General features: G+C 41.6%; 1 protein-coding gene across 1 annotated transcript in view; it reads right to left on the bottom strand.

Moving 5' to 3' along the window:
• The window catches only part of ARHGAP42 (Rho GTPase activating protein 42), a 176,716-nt gene that overhangs the window by 66,464 nt on the left and 96,565 nt on the right, over nucleotides 1-13,687 (bottom strand). The window contains 2 exon segments of the mRNA XM_032220054.1: nucleotides 1,396-1,506; nucleotides 6,061-6,162. Coding sequence (XP_032075945.1) covers nucleotides 1,396-1,506; nucleotides 6,061-6,162 — 213 coding nt within the window.

The raw sequence follows: 13,687 nt of genomic DNA, 5'->3' as shown, positions 1-13,687 counted from the left end.
AGGGCCGCATCAGGGTTGTGTTTGACCTTGGGGAGGGGGCATGGCCAGGGTGGGGGTGGCCAGCTCAACGTCACTTGTGTTGGGGGCGCCTGTGGTGGCCCGAGTGCTCTGCCAGTGAAAATGGAGCTCAGGAGGGCCGCACGTGGCCATCCCGAGCTCCATTTTCACTGGCAGAGGCACTGCGGGCTGGTCCTTCACTGTTTCCAGGGCGGTCCTGCAGGCCAGATCTGCTTACCCCATAGGCCAGTCCCAGCCCATGGGTCTTGATTTTGACACCTCTGAACTATAGAATGGGGGGAAAAAACCACAAAGTTTTGTGATTAGACTGTTTAAATTTAAATTAAATTTAAATTTAAAATAAACTTGCACTGTGCTTGGCATTAAACATGGCTTGGTATTAAAACAAAACGAACCAAATTCATAATGATGCCTGTCATTTTTCTGCCAAAGAACCCTGTATCATGAAAGATAGAATATTAAGAATAAAAAGGGCAAATAAGGAGTACAATACAATCTAATATGACAAGATTTCCGCTTATTCAAAGTGATCCTTACACAACAGGACATTCTAATCCTCTCTTGATTTTCCATTTCCGATTTTTGAAGACATGGGGGGGGGAGTGCCTGATGGAGGGAAATCACTTCTTCATTTTTTAAAAAAATGTTTCATTAAATTATAGAATAAATACAAAAGACACACAGTGGGGAGGAAAAGGGGAAAGAAAAGGGAGAAAGGCAGGAAGAAAGGGGGGGGGGGGAAGCATTGACCTCCGACTCTCTCTATTGCGGTAGAATAAAGCATTAACATCCAACCTCAATTTTTACTTTTCCATAATAATATAACTAGCCATTTCTATAACAACAAATCAATCGAATTAGTAAAACCCAAAATCAAAGTTTCATTTTTTTCCACCGCAAGTAGAAAGTTCTTAAGCGGTTTCCATGTAGGAAGAGGAAGTGATTTTCTATATGGAGACTGCTTCTATGTAGAAAATCACTCCTCTTGTTATGGAAGCCAATCTGCTGGCAGGAGAGACCAATCCAATCTCATCTGTAGAGTTTACAGAGATTCCAGAATTAATGAACAGAGGTTTACTGTGAGATCAATAAATATGAAAATATTTGGAAGATAGGATGTTTGAATGGATGTGATGGAAAAGTAGCATAGTCAGTCAATCCTATGAATTATTTCTATTTTGGTCTCTATTTAGAGCAGGGCTGTCAAACTCCCGGCCCATGGGCAGGAGGCGTCACATGCTGGCCACGCCCAGGTCCGGCTTAGTGAAGTGGGGAAAAAGCCCCGATACATCATGTGATGCCGCCGTGACGATGTGAGTTTGACACCCCTGATTTAGAGGTACGTTGCTTATAGGAAATAGCATTATTAAAACTTACAGGTTCAACAAATTCAAACTTCTTTCTCTCTTGCACTTCCTGGATTTTGAAGACGTATTCTAATGATGCTTCATAAAAATTTTGATGTTCTCTGTCAATCTGGGTATCTGCCTAAAATTCAAACATAAAATGATTGTAAAAAATACAATTTATGTTATTAGTATGTTATAATTGCAGCAGGAAAGTTTTCTGTAACAAAAGCTCCACATTAACTCAATATATCCTATAAAAAGTAAACAAAAGATAAATTCTCTTGGTTAGGCATTCTACTGGATTAGGAGAAGCAAATTGTTTCTTGCTCAGATAAAAAAACAGGAATAGATAGATCAGCATGAAAATCTATGTACTGCGAAATATACAATCATCTGAGATTCATATTTCCGTGGAAGGAAATTCAATGACAGAATCACTGCATTGCTACAGAAAACTCACCCTGGTTCCAGACATGATGAATTATTTGGTCTGAGAATTATTCTTTAAAAGAAAATTGAGAGCAATAAATAGTTCTTAGTTTTGGGAGGGGTTGCTTCTGATGTACCTTAGTTTTATTTAGTATTTTCTCTGATCCAGAACATAAATGATTATGTTAAAGAGTGGAGTCAGTTAGCTCAAACTCAAATTAATTGTTAAACAAAATATATTCCTCTTATGGAAAAGAACAAGAGAAAGTACTATAGAAATCTAGATTGAGTTAAAAGTGAGTAGAAGTTCATCTTGTAGTCATTTTTTCTTTCTCTCTCTCTCTCTCTCCCCCTCCCTCCTTCTCATCTATTAAATGTAAATAACGATCGATCGGAAATCATTGTCAGATTCAGAAATATAACAGAAAGGATTATAAAGAAAGAAGTTAAAAGGAAATACATGATCTCTCATGAAAGTAAATTAATTCTACAATCCACGTCTAAAATTTAGGCAGTGAAATATAGATAATCAATAAAATAGATAAAATGACAGTCTAGAAACCATTTATTGTACAATCAAGATTTATAGAGCAAAGATTTCAAAGAGGTAAATAATACATAGGGCATTTTTACTGGTCCCAAGCGAAAGATGGATACTTCTACAAATCCCATTGAATCAATTTTATTTTCCTGGGTTCCAAGATAGCCAAAGGTGGGGACTGCAGCAGTGGTGAGTTCTGGATCCCGTTGCAACCAGTACGGTGCAACGGGGCCCGGCATCCCCCACATGCATGTGTGCAACACGTGCACAAACACGTGCAGCACACTCATGTGTCCTTCCTCCTGTGATGCTCCAGCTGCTTGGTGGAGCGTCAGGCAGGTGCCATACGCTCTGTGTACGTGCGCGGAAGCGCCAAAGAGCTCAAATACAGGTAAGGAGCTCGGGATGGCGGGTGGGCCCTCTGGAGCACCATACCGGAACGGTACCTGGTGCTCCCAGCAGGCACCGGTACGCTCATACCGGGGCGTACAGCCTGCAACCCACCACTGGACTGCAGCCAAGAAATTAAAAGACACTTTCTCCTGGGGAGGAAAGCTATGGCAAATGTAGACAGTATACTAAACAGCAGAGACATCCTGTCAACAAAAGTGGCTATAGTCAAGGCTATGGTTTTCCCATAGCCTTGTATGGCTGTGAATGTTGGACCATAAGAAAGGCTGAGCGCCAAAAAATTGAGGCGTTTGAAGTATGATGTTGGAGAAGACTCCTGTGAGTCGGTTCCACCACAAAACCGCGCTCAACTAAACTGCGCCCGACTAAACCGCATCGCTGATGTCATCAAAAGGGCGACAACAGCGCGGAGACAGAAGCACACTGTAAACCCTAAACCTAAAATTAACCCCTAAACCTAAACCTAACCCCCCTAAACCTAATCCTAAACCTAACCCTTAACCTAGCCCTAAACCTAATCCTAACCCTTAACCTAACCCTAAACCTAACCCTAACCCTTAACCTAACCCTAACCCTTAACCTAACCCTAAAGCTAACCCTAAACCTAACCCTAAACCTAACCCTTACCTTAAGTTGAATCGGCTTGCTTTCAAAGCGCTATTTAAAGCGCCCTTCTTTCTCCGCGCTGGCTGTTGTCACCCTGTTGATGACGTCAGCGACGCGGTTTAATTGGGCGCAGTTTAGTCGAGCGCGGTTTTGACGGGTCATGCTGTGAGTCCCTTGGACTGCAAGGCGATCCAACCGGTCAGTTCTAGAGGAGATCAACCCTGACTGCTCTTTAGAAGGCCAGATCCTGAAGAGAAAACTCAAAGACTTTGGCCACCTAATGAGAAAGAAGGATTCACTGGAGAAGAGCTTAATGCTGGGAAAGATTGAGGGCAAAAGAAGAAGGGGACGGCAGAGAATGAAGTGGCTGAATGGAGTCACCGAAGCAGTAGGCGTGAGCTTAAATGGACTCCAGAGGACGGTAGAAGGCCTGGAGGAATGCTATCCATGGGGTCGCGATCGGTCGGACATGACTGCAACTAACAACAAGATCATCCAATAGACATCCAGAGGACGTATAAGCAATTAACTTCCTTTGACTTTGGGTAACTGCCTATTGAGATAAAGTTCCTTTAATCACAAAAAAACCAACCCTTTAGCAAAATTTTAACAATGCAACAAAAGCATGGTATAGACCAGTCTTTTCTATGGCATTATGGTATTTACTAGGTAGAGGTAGTCCTTGACTTATGACCACAATTGAGTCCCAAATTTCTGTTGTTAAGTGAGATAGTCGTTAACTGGGTTTTTACAACCTTTCTTGCTGCATTTCTTAATTGAATCACCATAGTTGTTAAGTCAGTAACCTAGTTGTTAAGTGAATCTGGCTTCCCCATTGCCTTTGCTTGTCAGAAGGTCACAAACGGTGATCACATGACCATAGGAACCATCATAAATATGAGTCACTTGTCAAGTGTCTGAATTTTGATCACCTGGCCAATGGTTGTAAGTGTGAAAAATGGTCGTAAGTCACTTTTTTCAGTGCCTTTGTAACTTTGAAGTGTCACTAAACAAACTGTTGTAAGTCAAGGACTACCTGTATGTTGGGTTTCCAGTCTCAGAACAGCCAGCACAGCCAGTGATCAGGGAGGGTGAAGCATATTTGCAAAACAAATGGATGACATCATGCTAGAATAGATCATACTAGAATAAATGTTGCCTTTCACCCTATGGATGATGGAAATGTATTCCCAATGAACCAGACTGAAGGGTGGTTATAGGGAGTGGAGGATGATAATGTTCTTGAGGAATAAATTGTTAAAAAATTGCAAAGCCCAACAAAATAATGAAGTTAAAGATTTCTGATAGTCATACTCTACCCAACACTCCCCCCACTCTTTTTGGAATGAGTGGGTGCGTCTGTGGGCAACATTCTAGAATCCTCAGTGGGCTATGAAATGTTTAGCTTGAGAATCTGTCAGTGAATAACAGGAAATAGGAGTAATCTGGTGATTTTTCTACTTGCTGTTCTACTCTCCTGTTGCTAACAGCTGGGGAAAAAAATGAGAGGGACACTAGACCAAGCACTACTACTAATCTGGATAATTACTAAAAATGACATCAATATTCCACAGTGAACCATTAGTAGTTTTTGTTTCAAATAATTAAAACTGATGTTTTAATTGTTGAAACAAAAATTGTTTGAGAAGTCCCTTCCAACTGTGTTATTATGTTATGTTTCAAAATAATGACAAATCTGCGCATGTAAACAGTGCATTCCTGTCTTTGAACCCTAAATGAAGTGGCATGAGGTGATCTAACTTTCCTCTGACAAGTAATCTGTCAGGCCTGCAGCGGTTCCTTTAAGAATCTTTGGCCTGCCACACTCTCATTAAGGGGGGAATAGCAAGGGGTAGAATGTGTTGTTTTCAAAATAAAAAATTCCTTTCTAGAAGCTCAAGGTCATCTTTTGTCTCCGCACCTTTGCACCTGACCGGAAGCAGCTGGGCGTGGGTGCTAGTGTGGAAGAAGAAGATTGGACCATGTGATGGATTATGGGTGTGGGGACAAGACCATGAACTTTTAACTGGGTGGGATTCTGATGTCACTTCCAGTATTGGGATTTCATAGCATAATGCCAAGATGTCTGATCTATTAAATTGGAACTTTAAGGATCGTTTTGCCTTGGACTCTGATTTAATTCTACATGATACTTGGAACGCTGACATTATCATTGTATATTACTTCTTTTAAATTCATTAATCTTTCTTCAATAGCTTCTTTTCAAAGGAAACATGAAGGAAAAACATATTAAATCCAGAGCTTAAATATTTGGTCATAAAAGAAACACAGTTAGGCTCATATTTAAATTATTAAAACAGGCAAACACTCTCCTTTGATAGCAACATCATTTTGACCAGTGGTGGGTTCCTACTGGTTCGGACCGGTGAGGCTGAACCAGTAGTGGTTTGGCAGCCTGGATTGCTGGAACTGGCAGCGACCCAGGCCTGCCACATATCTGAACTGATTCCCCAGTCGGTGGCGCCATCTTGTTTTTTAATTGCACTGCGCATGCACGCACGAAGCATGCACACGAGCGAACCGGCAGTAGTGCCAGCTGGAACCCACACCTGACTTTGACCTCATATATTTACTTACATAATACAATGCTTTCATTTCTGCTCTGCCTAAAACAAGTATGTTTTATATCTTTTGCTTTCCTCCTTTGAAATTTGAAAATACAAAATCCCAGTTGCGAAAACTTACATCTTGCAGGTGTGACTCCTTTTTCTTAGCTGATAAATTTAAGTGCTTCTCCAGGGTGGAATAATACTTTTCACTTTCTTTGTCAAACTTCTTCTTTCCTTCCTGGAAATAAAAGACACTTATAAAATAAATGAATTGGAAAGTCAAAGAAATGCTTATGATATAAAGTAAAAAAAAAATTAACACCCTCCCCTCGAAATTTAGAAATGATGGCTTAAATATGCTAGATCAAAACTGATCTCTCAACTGCTGTGAAGACTCAAGAGTTTAATGCAAATGGGTCCTTCACAGCCCTTCAATCATTGTTCTATAATGAACAGACTTTAGAGTCAAAGACAAAAGGTTACATCAGAATATATAATTGCTGATTTGTTCATAACTCCTTAACCAAGGGTGTCAAACTCGATTTCATTGGGGGCCGTATCAAGGTTAGTTTGACATGGGGGGGGCATGCCCAGCTCGATGTCACTCATATCGGGGGCGCCTCTGGCAGCCCAAATGCTCTGCCAGTGAAAACAGGCTCTCGAGCTCCATTTTCAACTGCCACGGCCTCCTTCAACCCTTTGCCAGTGAAAACAGAGCTCCATTTTTGCTGTCAGAGGCACCGGCGGGCTAGTTCTTCACTGTTTTTAAGACGGCCCCACGGACCAGATCTGGCCCTCGGTTCTTGAGTTTGACACCCCTGCCTTAAACCAAATGTTTTTTCCCCCCAGGATTGCACTTTAGTTGTGCATGACAGTTATATGATATTGAGGAAGGATGCAGCTGCTTTAAAGAGTTTTCACTAGGTGCCACTTATGGACCCTGGCATACTCTGAAATGCCTTCTTCTCCTTCAAAGCTAGAGTCTTCCACAGCCAATCATATGATGAGGTTGTTACAGAACTTTCATTATTGGGTTTTCCCTATATGTCAGCAAACCATAGTAGCCCTCCTTAGATCTGGTGGACCCAAATGAGGAGGCATTTACATACATGCGGATAACTGCGTGGGATGATGCAATGTATGCTAAGCCAATTTGCACATGCTGTCTGCAATTATCAGCAGCAACAAAAGGGGAAAGATATAATTCTGATAACCTCTCCCAGCCTGAAATTATTCAACGTGTATTGAATAACAGACAATGCATAATGATAAAGCATCCCTTCCATGTCTTCCTCTTTCTATGCTGGATGCTTTACTAAGGTTTGGGTATATTAGTCCCATGGAATAATACTAAATATGCCTTATAAAGGATGATTTCTAGCAGATCCCTCTCAAGTAGTTAAGCAGGTAAGTTTTACAAACAGAAAAAAAAACCATTAGTCAGATTTGAAAAACTTTGATGACTCATTGGCACCACAGCCTACCTCCAGACAGACAGGTCTGGCTCAGAGCAACGTGGATCATAAAAATTTTCCTGAGTACCCACATCAACTTTTTTGGGGGGAAAGGGGTGGGGGACAAACAGCTAGTGAGACATCCTACTGTTCCATTTTTAACTGTCTGGGGATTATCCTTTGCCAGAAATATCCAGGGACAACTGGAAATAAATTTCAGTATGAGTTGGCAGGAAGCATAAGATGAGCACTTTTATGGGTCCACATGACACTCACACGCTCCACAAGACAGAACAAGTTGGTTCAAGAGCTGACAGCTCACGTTTTTTAATGTTTATCTCTTTCAGGAAGTTTTCTCATTTTACCTCCCAGTTGTTTTCAGGTAGAGTCAACAATTTTCATATGTAGTCCCAGCTGTATGTTAAAATATACAGAAGCCAAGCAAGATTCACAGCTGCTGAAGTTTAAACTAAGTTTACAAACATAATTTGGAAGAGGGGAATTCAAGGCAAGGGAGGTCGTAATACCACAGCACATCTGCATAAATACAGAATGCACCATTGTTGATTCTGTTATCAAAATTTCAGAAATTTCAGTTTAATGTAAAAAATCCAGAGGAACAATTGGACCTTTGTTTGCAAAGAATTCCAAATGTTTGTTACATAATAAGTGCTGTGGAGACTTTAGCAGAAGTTCTACTTGGAAAGTTGGGAGTACTGAGTCTAATTATATTAATTGGAAGTATTGTTGATGAGTGAGTTTGCTCAAATCACATCACTCCCTTAAAGATCTCCATGTGTTCACGCTCTTCTACTTTATTAGAGCCGCTGTCTTGGGATCTCAACCTGGGTTCAATAAACTATCTTTCCCCATAGATAATTGTGATTACCTAGCTATTTGCAGGAATTGGTGTCATCTTTGCTATCTTTGCTGTGGGTCAAGATAAGGAGTGCTCCTCTGTCTACTGCCAAATCTATAATCTAAAATAGCACTTATATGATCTGAACATCTTTGCCCAAAATTTCTATAGGCCATTCAAAGATCAGGTCAATGCAAAGGATAGATAAGGAGCAAACAATATACATTTTGTGTACAGACAAAACTCAGGTTGTGTTGTCTCATAATAGAGGTAGGAAACTTCATGCTCAAAATCCAGAATATTCCTCCTAATCAGTCAATAGGGTAGACAACTTAGATCAGTGATAGCTAATCGTTTTGTTGCGGGGTGCCGAAAGCGCATGTGTGTGTGAAAACATGTGTGCGCGTCCATAATGCAATGCACATGTGATCCCCCGTGTGCCCTGCCCCTGTGTATGTGCAAACAACTCCCGCCCCACCCAGTGCATGTGTATGACGCCCCGTGTCCTGCCCTCACGCATCCCACCCCACATGCATGTGTGTGTGACCCCTGTGTGTGCCCCACTCCTCTGTATGTGCTCACATCTCCTGCATGCGCCCCACCCCCTGTGCATGGCAGCGAAGATCCAAAAACCAGCTGGCTGGCGGAGACGCGCGCATGCACGATGGACCTGAGCTGGAGTGATGGCTTGCATGCCCGCAGAGAGGGCTCTGCGTGCCACCTGTTTCACACGTGCTATAGGTTCACCATCACGGATTTAAATAGACTATTAATATTAGTATTTCAACCAGTAGAATCTGGCAGCAGATAATAAGTTCTTTGATTATTGTGAGGAAGGAACATGTCTGAATTGTTCAACATGTTAAAATGAATGAAAAACCAAAATTAACTTATAAGGAAGAAGCAGCTAGCTACATGGTAGGAGAATATAAGTATGGGAGTCTAAGTAGGAGAACAGAAAATATGACTCTCTTAAATTGTCCCAATTTGCCAACATATTTGCTACAAACCCCAAGAATAAGAACAGGTCATAATTAAGTCAGTGCAGTGAAACAGATCATAGTATTGTTCAACAATTGATTATGATGCAACTGTTGATACCCTGAACTCTGCATGGGGAAGTTCCCAGTGAAAGCAGAACTTCAGCCATGAAATTCTTTACAGTACAGGGTCCTATTAATCATATTATTTCACTCAATCAACTATTTGTAATACAAGATGCTACCCTGTTGTGTAAATCAGTAGCTCTGTTCATAAGAGGCCCTTGTTTAGTGTGGCAAGCTATTTACTTGCTTGCAAATGCCATGAGTTCACCATTCTCATTTAGGCATATCGACAATAACCAATTGACTGAGCCCATATGGGGCAACTCTGCAAGCATGAATGAAAATGGCATAGATCAGGGCTGTCAAATTTGCGGCCTGCGGGCAGATGCGTCATGTGTTGGCCACGCCCACACCCAGTTTAGCAAAAGGGGGAAAAGTCGCGATATCTCACATGACGCTGCTGTGATGAAGCGAGTTGGACACCCCTGGCATAGATGCATTTCTTTGAAATTTAGCAAGAACATTACATTAACTGAAAGTGCTTTTGAGTCAGTCTTGTCTTTTGGCAACTGCCTGACCCTGCAGTCAACATTTTGGCAGTAGTTCATCATTGCCTCTTTCTTCCTTGAGCTGAGATTCACTAGGCCCGTGATGGCGAACCTATGACACGTGTGCCACATGCAGAGCCCTCTCTGTGGACATGCCGGCCGTCACCCCAGCTCAGCTATGCGCGCACATCCTGCCGGCCAGCTGATTTTTGGTCTCTGCCGCACATGCATGGGGTGCGTGCGGGAGACGCACACGCATGTATGGGGGGGTTGTGTGTGCATGTGTAGGGGCAGTGCAGTGCCCCCCCCCGTGGCCCATTTTTGCTTCCAGAAGGCTGCAGGGGAGGCCTAGTAGGGTCAAAATGGGGTGCAGAGGGTCACATGTGTATACACAGGGGGCGAAGCACAGAGAGGTTATCACACATGCATTGCATTGAGTCTGTGTGCACATGCACGCTTTCGTCCATGAGCGTGTGCTGTTTTGGCATGCGACAACAAAAGGTCGTCACTGCACTAGGCAAAGTTGTTCAACTTTGTGTTCCAATTTCTAGCCTGCGACTTTTAACACCTATATCAAACTGGCCCACAACAGAAAGTATTAGTACAGTATTATTATACTATTTAGTAAACTAGTACAAATTTGGTTGTCTGAAGAAAAAGAAAATCAACACTTAGAATATGTTATATAGGTGGGTGTGAAACTTGTGATGTCATGTTGCTGTCATGTGATCAGGGGTGGGTTCCTGCAACTTCTAACCCCCTTCTATAGAAGAGGTTCCACAAATCTACCATGCCGTTTAGAACCTTTTCCAGCCTCCTCCCCCCAGCCCGTCCGCACCACACTTGCCCGCCTGCCGCTCACTGATTGGCTGGCTCATCAATCGCCCCGCCCGCCTCTAAGAGTCCTATCTAAACCTTAAAGTCTTAAAGCTGTCAAGTTTGAACATCCCTGGGTTTTTTTTCTAAAGGTTAGGGATGCAAGGGTCTTGTAACTTGACAGCTTTAAGATTTGTGTGCTTCAAATGCCAGAATTTCTGAGCCAACATTTTGGTTGCTAAGCAAGAGCATTGTTAAGTGAGTTTCACCACATTTTACAAATTGGCCACACCCACCCAGTCACATGACTGCCAAGCCATTCCCACTCAGTCACATGGCTGGCAAGCCACTCCCACCAGGTTATATGGCCAGCAAGCCACTCCCACAAAGTAGGCCACACCTACAGAAGAGGTTCTAAAAAAAATTGAAACCCACCACTGCATGTGATGTACTGCAACATTTTCCCATTCATGGAGCTGGCATGACCTGTGCGTGACGTATCCGGCCCACGGGCCACCAGTTTAACACTCCTGATCTAGAAGCACTATTACCATCTTGTAACCTATGAATTGAATGATTAACATCCATAATGTTCTATATTGAATTATACTGAATTATGATAATAAGGACATTATTACGTTTGCTGCAGATAAGTAAATAATGTGTAAAACATCAAATTGGGAAGAAATAATGACAACTTCATCATTAACTTGCTCACAGCTCTATGAATTGCTGACTGTTGGGGTTTCTTACAAATAAATTCTCTGTATTAAGTCCCACAAGCCACAGGACTGCTGCCTTGAAATCTCAGTCATGATCTGCATGCAAAAATATGTAACCACTAACAAGTTATGAAGTAGGGATGAACAGATCCTCTCTATGGATCAGCAGAGAAACTGCAAGAAGGAAGTTTTCTCAAACTTTCTTTCCAATTACAAGATAATATCATATATACTAGCCAAAGTAACACCCAAAAGTATTTTCTGGATTTGCTTACTAGTTTTTTTTGTGTTTCCAGGACCAGGAGCTTGTGATTTTTTGGGGGGTGATGAGAAACAGATTGGAAACTAATGGCTTTTGTTTTGGAAGCATAGTGGTGTGGGTCTTTGTTTCTGAACCTAGGAGGAATCTGACACCAATTATACTTGCTGCTAATAAAGGCATTCAGTCTGCGAGAACGGCTGTAGATTAAATTATAAAATAAAGATCATTAATGACTTAATCATTTGGTACAGGAATTTATTCTGTAGACTCCACAAAGAGCAAAAGATAATGATACAAATGATGTATTGGGGAAAAAGCAAAACCCACATAATAGATACGCTGGATCTAGAGGTGAGTTTCTGCCGGTTCAGCATGGATCGGGCTCCGCCCACCCGCCCGGGCACCTCTGCGTATGCACAGAAGCGTCATGCATGCCCGTATGAATGAACCGATAGTAAAAAAAATGGAAACCGAACCACTGGTTGGATCCAACAAACTGTCCCACTCTTTGGGGTTCCCCAAAATTCTTTATCCACTGTGGGGTGCTACAAAGAACAAGAGGTGACATGAATGAGTTGCCTCTGCCCTAATTTTTTTTTGGGGGGGGGGGGCATTCTGGTTTCAGGTTTCGTTTTATTTATATGCCGCCCTATTCCCAGCGGGACTCAGGGCGGCTCACAAACCCAAGGGGGGGAGGGAAACACAAGAACTACAAATACAAGCATTTAAAATAACCAACAGACACACAATCGAGAGGGGAAGGGAACCCATCAACCCCAGGCCTGCCGACACAGCCAGGTTCTATCTTTTTTGTTACCTCTTCTTTGTGGCACCCCACAGTGGATGAAGTGTTTTTGGGGAACCCCAAAGAGTGGGACAAACTCTTCTGTGGGTTTTGCTTTTTCCCCCAATAGATCATTTTCACCATTATCTTTTGCTCTTTGTGGAAACTGCAAGATAAATTCTTGCACCAAATGGTTAAGTCATGAATGTGCTTTGATAAACTGTAAACATTTCCCAAATCTACCTACACACAGGACCAGCAGTCAATTAAAATTCCACCCTTCCTCCTAAAGGGGAAACAAAAGATAGTCTGTTACAATAAGGGCAATAGTTCACCTTCCTTAAGATTCAATGTTTGGAAACCAGCTATTTTGAAAAAAAAAAAAAAAAAACACCACACAAAAACCTTAACTATGATTTCCTGTTACCAGATCATCCAGTGACCTATGAGGTCCATTTACTGGAAAGCAAGTAATACAGCTTTTTTAATTGTCTCTATTCTTACCACATGCTGGCATTTTTTTTTTATTCCAAAGGCAGAAGAAAATTACTTTGAGGAGCCTTGGTAGATGTCAAGGCCATTCGTCACAAGTTTCAGCTGAATTTATATCTTCATTTTTATTGAGACTACGATCTCGCTGTTGAGGATTTCTCAATAAAAAAAATTAGCAAGCCAGTCTTTTTCAGCTTTGAAAATAAAACTGCTTGACAAATATTCCCAGAACACTTCTAAAACAAAAACAGTAACTTTCAAATTTATGGGTCAGCAAGAACAAAATGCCCATCTTTAACTGCCAATAAAAATACATGTTTATTTTTCATGGAAGCCTCCATTGCAATCTCTTAAGATTCAAAGAAAATCACAATAAAGGTGGGGAGATGCAAAGGGCCATATTTTCTAGCAGCAAAGGGGATTTCTTTTGTGGGAAATCAGAGCATTTTCAATTATGCCAAGAAATCTCCTCTTACCTCCACCTCCCCCCAAGAAAGCAATTACTTGTAGTTTATGGTCAATAAACTAGTAATATTGGATGTCACTCTGGAATACCAGCATTCCTTCCATAATCCCTTAAACCTCCTTTTTTTTTCAAAACAGCACAAAAAGAAAAGAAAAAAACCTACTCCCAATAAAATTGGGAAACAAAAAGCAATTTTTCATCCATTATAAGCATTTGTTTCTTGCCTGTCAAAATTAACTGCTAACTTTTTCGCATTTGGGACCCGTTTGTACCTTGGTGTAGTGAATTCATTGTTGTGTAATTCCTTCTTAGTC

This window comes from Thamnophis elegans, chromosome 6 (genome assembly GCF_009769535.1).
Source record: "Thamnophis elegans isolate rThaEle1 chromosome 6, rThaEle1.pri, whole genome shotgun sequence".
Classification (NCBI taxonomy): domain Eukaryota; kingdom Metazoa; phylum Chordata; class Lepidosauria; order Squamata; family Colubridae; genus Thamnophis; species Thamnophis elegans.
This window is presented reverse-complemented; position numbering and strand designations above follow the sequence as displayed.